At 27.4% G+C, this 5,773-nt stretch overlaps 2 protein-coding genes across 2 annotated transcripts; both read left to right on the forward strand.

Annotated features, from left to right (window-relative positions):
• Positions 1–2,085: 2,085 nt before the first annotated feature.
• PCYB_074400 (VIR-like CYIR protein) lies at positions 2,086–2,612 on the forward strand (the record flags this gene model as incomplete). Its single annotated transcript, XM_004221838.1, has 2 exons — positions 2,086–2,280; positions 2,442–2,612. 2 exons carry the CDS (start codon positions 2,086–2,088, stop codon positions 2,610–2,612), a joined length of 366 nt encoding a protein of 121 aa, XP_004221886.1.
• Positions 2,613–3,112: 500 nt separating this feature from the next.
• PCYB_074410 (hypothetical protein) lies at positions 3,113–4,512 on the forward strand (the record flags this gene model as incomplete). The annotated part of the gene is made up of 2 exons (XM_004221839.1): positions 3,113–3,496; positions 3,664–4,512. 2 exons carry the CDS (start codon positions 3,113–3,115, stop codon positions 4,510–4,512), a joined length of 1,233 nt encoding a protein of 410 aa, XP_004221887.1.
• Positions 4,513–5,773: the final 1,261 nt, after the last annotated feature.

Consider the following 5,773-nt stretch of genomic DNA (forward strand, 5'->3'; position numbering starts at 1 on the left):
GTGAATTTTTAAAATAGTATGTGACATTATTATGACACGGAGAATGGCACATTCATGTCTAACGCAGTGATTTAAATGCACTGCTCAGTCCAGTGCCTATCTCGCGGTGCGCCAAAGTTACTGATAACCGTTTATCCACGAGGAATGCGCATAATGGTACACTACTGCCACATTATTAATTTTGAATCAAAACGCTCTGTTAACAGAGAACTAAAAAGGCATAGTTCTTAAGTAGCAATTGTATAGGTATATCTCTCCCATCAGCTATCGCAAAAGGAAGAATAAAGTCAAACTATAAACCGATGAATTGTATGTATGTTATGAAGGCACTCCTACGCTATGTCCTTCGTTCTCATACGTTGAAGTTGATTGAGACAACTCAAAAGTATAACTACACTGATAAGAGTCTTTCCCATATTTGACATTTCCTTACCTTTTCCAAAGTACTTTTATTGTGATACGTTAATATACTAATAGTTAAATTCTGATAAACATGTGGAGACATTATTATGAAACAATGAAAAAATTGTAAAATTCTAAAACGATTCCTTTTTGTTCTTTCTCCCATCTTTAAATGGAAAAGAAAATCATTGTCATTTTTTGTTGCAATTTCTGTGGTATTATAAAAATAGGTGTCTATATGGTATTCTTAAAAGGGGATTTATTTTACTCCATGAAGATGAAAAAATTTCGTAAATGTATTAGATTATTCGAGAAAAATAAAGAAATGGGTTTACAAAAATTTATTTTATAATTTAATATATGTCATAATAAAAAAATAACATTTTTTTGGAAAGGGAGATTTACGTTATCTTAAGAAGATTATAAATCGAATTATTTCGCCATCTTGTCATCATAATGATTTTTCCCAGGAATATAGAAAAAATTAGGGGTTAACCCTTAAAAAATATTTTTTATCCTCTATCATTATGGATTTATTTTTTTATGGAACTTATAAATATATCATTATTCATGTGGTGGTATACCCCTATGCTTTATTTAACGAATAACTTATCCAATTTATTTGCTGCTTATGAAAATAGAAAAGTGACAAATAAAGGGAGTTTATATTCCATGGGATTGGTAAATCATGGGAGTTAACAACGGTGCAATTAAACTATTTTTAATAACTGGATTATTTTATTTTTTTTTTGTCATAGTTCCACTTGTTTATACAGCATTACTCTGCACATGCCATTTAATGATACCTTTATTGTTAAAATTTTATTTTTTCCAACAGGCTATCTGTTAGCAAAGAATATAAAGAGGGTTTATTTTGTATTATTTCTTTCCATACTAAAATAGACTAAATATATTTAGTGATCTACTTTTGTATTTATTAAAGTGTAAGTCTTGTGCCCCTAAATAATTTAATAATCGCTTGGCTATCTACTAAGGGGTTGTAATTATTTCGAAAAATATATTAAAAATAAACGTAATGGGTATTTTATCGCAAGCTAAATTTTCGTTAGAAATCATTTTATTTATACATATATGTATGTATGTTTTATAATTATGAAAAAAAAAAAAAAAGGGTAACTAGTGTAAAAACGAAGTTATTTTCTCATTTTCCATAAAGAATGATATGTAGATATACAGAATCAATTATTTTTCATTCATTTTCCTGATAAATGCTGAATGACGGAATATAATGAAATATTGAATCAAGTACTATATTAATTTTAATAATAACATATATTAATATATCATTTTATTTGAATATTGTATTTACCACGAAATGACAAAAAAAAGAATGTTACTTTTAAAGTAAGAAATTATGAGATTATATATTGTTTTGGTCTTCATATTTTTTTAGTACTCCTTTTTGGGTAAATGGCTTATAGATAATTTGGACAGAGGATTAAGCAATGAAGATGTTAATAAATATAAAACGTATTACCCTAGTATTCACGCTAATTTAGCTAATTATAATGCAAACCGTCCTGTGTTTTGTGGAAAATTTTTAAGGAATTTAACAGAATTAAAAAGTTCTGGTGATGATAATGCTACTACTAGGAGTAAATGTAGAAAATTAAATAACTGGTTATATGTTATAAGAAAAAACCAGGCTATACTTTTGACGATATGAGAAATGTCTTAAAGTTAACGAATAAATTTAATAAAGATATTTATAAGACGTATAAATGTGGTTTTGAGTGGTTATTGCACGAAAACGAATTTGAGAATATAATCAAATTATACAATTTTAATGAACATATTAATAACAAAGGTAACATTAGCAACATATCTGAAGACCAATATGCTGATTTTTGCGAATACGTACGTGGGTGCATTGCAACATATAATAAAATTAATTTGTAATAATGAAGATAATTTTAATAATAGTACTCTGTGTGAGGAATTAAAACTATTTAAACAAAATTATGATAAACATGTGGTAAAATTGGTTGAATTCAAACGATGTTTTCCTTATTGGGAAGAAACCGAAAAAAGTCACAAAATCAATTGTATACCACAGAATCAAAGGGCTTATGATGGAAGATCTAAATATTCAGGACCTACTGTTGTTGGTCGTAAATCTCAGAGTACATTTCATCAGAATAAACTTGGACATTTGCTTTCAGATAACAGTAAAATTAACACAAAAGTAAGAGTTCTTGAATAAATGAATAGAAAAGTATCTCTTCATTTTATGTAACACTTTTCTCTAAAATAGTACAATTAAAAAAGTTTTATAAATTTTGTGTATTTATATATTTTATTTATAGTACCATATTTTTGATGAATTACATATATATGAGAGAATGAAACAAATTCTAAAACTTTGGGTGATATGGATAGGCTTAATTACATATGCAAGAATAGTGAAAAAAGCCCTAGCGAATGGGATGACGATGCTGCAAAAATTTGTGAAGATTTTATAAGATTATTTATTTTTATGTCTTCCGATACAAATACAAAGACAGTTTTGGATACAAATGATTATAAATTTTTAAACTTCTGGTTAAATAAAAAATTACGAGAGAAAAATAAGGAACATAATTTTATAAGTAGTTTTTTCACTTACTTGAACGAATATAAATCTATTTTTGATAATGATAATAAATTGGATGGTAAGCTACAATATATTCTTTCAGGTGAATGGGAAAAAATGGATATCCTATATAATTTGCATTATAATTATAGTAAAATTAAAAACGGAAATTTTGATACATGGAGAAAGAAAGATGAATGTGAGAAGTATGCAAAAAATTGCGTTGAGAAAATTGAAGAAGCAATAGAGAAATATCCTGAAAAAGATGATACAGAATTTTACAAGGCATTAAGAGAATTTAGTCATTTATACACATATGATCAATATAATTCTGCATCATGCAGAAATGTAAAATTACCACCACTACCAAAATTCAATCCATCAACAATAAACTCACAGAAAGCTGAACAGGATGGAAAAGAAATTAAAGCTACTAAAAAGGAGGCTAAAATGTATGAAGCAGTAAAAACATGTGACGAAAACCGTAACGAACTTGAGATTGTAAATTTCCTAAATACGGATAAATATGTTACAATATATTATTAAAATGATTTTTTATAATTACCCCTTTGAAGAACAAAATATATGCGTAACATGATTACAAAAGTCTTTTTTAAAAATCCCCATTTCATTATATATATGTTCCATTATTTATGTTTAATGTTCAGCATATCCTATTAAAAGACTTAAATGTATTAGACGAATATGAAGAACTCAATAAATCCGGAATATTAGATTATAAAAAATACTGTAGTGACATATGTGATTTAGAGAAAAAATTTCCTGGAACAAAGGCTTTATGTGTGAAAACTTCAAAAAATTTAGAAGATATTTCTAAAAAGCAGAAACAAGAACGAATTGAAGCATGTGAGCATTTTTACTATTGGTTATCTGATCACATATGGAATTTGTTTGGAAAAAATAATTATTACATTAAGGACAATCCTGCAGTTCTTAATTTTCTTAGCATAGTATATCGTATTATGTATCGTTTAAATATTCATGAGTGTTTATTTCATTATAATCCCTATGATAGCAAAGATATTTTAAAGGAAAAGAAGCATTTGTATTATTATTTTAAATATTACCAAAAAATTAAGAACTCTATTACTACTAATAAATTAGTAGAGAAATACAATTTATATTGTGAATATCTTAATTACATAAGAAATTTGTACGAGAAATACGTTCCAAGTTGTTGCTCGTGCTTTTCTGATCTCAAAGAATGTTCTGAGTATTGCAAAGAATATTTTACATGTGATAAAAGTTACTATCCTTCAGAGTTACTTACTGAATTAAGTTGCAACGGTGAAGAGCTCATTAAAAGCGTAGATGAAATATTTAAAAGTGTAACAATAAACAGAAAAGATTTAATTATTCGGCAAAGAAAATTAACAGGTTATTCCTTTGGAGAAATTTTCAGCGATCCCTTCTACAGTGTTGTGTTATTGGGTTTTACGTTAATGGGAATACTTTGCACGTTTTTCGTCTTTTACAAGGTATGCACTGCATTATAAGACTGGAGAAGTGTTTATTCATAATGATAATTTCTTCGCCTTCTAAATTAGTAATAGCAACATAAATATATTTCTACTGTTTTTTTTTTTTTTTTCTTTATTTATTAGTTTACCCCCGTCGGAACTTGGTTAAACAGAGGAAGATCGAACAGACTTAATATTACGCACTCCATGCTAGAAAAACATATGCAAGAATTACCAAGTCGCAGAGGGAACCCCCCAAACGTAATATCGCAAAATAAACGAATACGTATAGCGTATCAGAATAATTAACAAAATTAAGATATTCTGGAGAAGAATAGCAAATGTTTCAAGCAAAGGAAGTTAAGAAGAATAAGGATAGAACTGATATGTTGCCCCTATTAGTAATAGGGTAAAAAAAAATGATGTATCGTGTAACTTAAATTATGGTTCATTTGGGAAAAGAAAAATCGAAAAAAATAGGAAAACTGCTTAAAACAGCATAATGTACAAAAAAACTCCTTAACGATTATTCCTAATATTGGTGAAGTGGTTGTATAACTAACCATGCAATAATCACGTATCAAAATTGTGTAGATAGTTAACCCCATTATGAAGCTAGTAACGCACAAAAGAAGTTAACAATTTTTAACGAATAATCGATTGAATGTGCAAACACTCTTCCCTGCACAGTGATGGATTTAATCAGTTGTGCTTAGAAGTGGGTGCAGCAGATGTGAATGCGCTTGTGCAAATTGTTTATAAAAAGTTTGTAAAGATGTATCAGGGGGAGGTCAAACGTAAAAGTGGAATTGAAAAGACATTTTTTTTGACATAATTGTGCATTAAGAGTTTGGAGAGCCTTGATACCTATTTTAAGTAACCTCATTTTTTGTTTTTAATCGTACAGTTTGTTAACGTTTAGGGTTCAGGGTTTAGGTTTAGGGGTTCAGGGTTTAGGTTCAATACTTTCGCCATTTATTATATATCTGTCAATATTATCGAAAAAAACATACTAAAAATTAAAAGGTAGATGCAAATTTATTAATGGCTATGAAAAGTTTTGTATAGATAAATATTTTATCTATCTACTTATATATAATATTAAAATAATATGCAATTAATATATTTATTTTAATAAAAAAAATTTAAATTTACATCTTATGCCTTTCCGTTTTGATCATGCGTCATGCTGATTTATTCATACTATTTAAAAGAAAAAATATAATTGGAGAAAAAGTAAAAAAAAAATTTTAATATAAATAATGTGAGAATGTAAGCTATTGATATTAAATATAAT

This window comes from Plasmodium cynomolgi, chromosome 7 (genome assembly GCF_000321355.1).
Source record: "Plasmodium cynomolgi strain B DNA, chromosome 7, whole genome shotgun sequence".
NCBI classification, from domain to species: Eukaryota; Apicomplexa; class Aconoidasida; order Haemosporida; family Plasmodiidae; genus Plasmodium; species Plasmodium cynomolgi.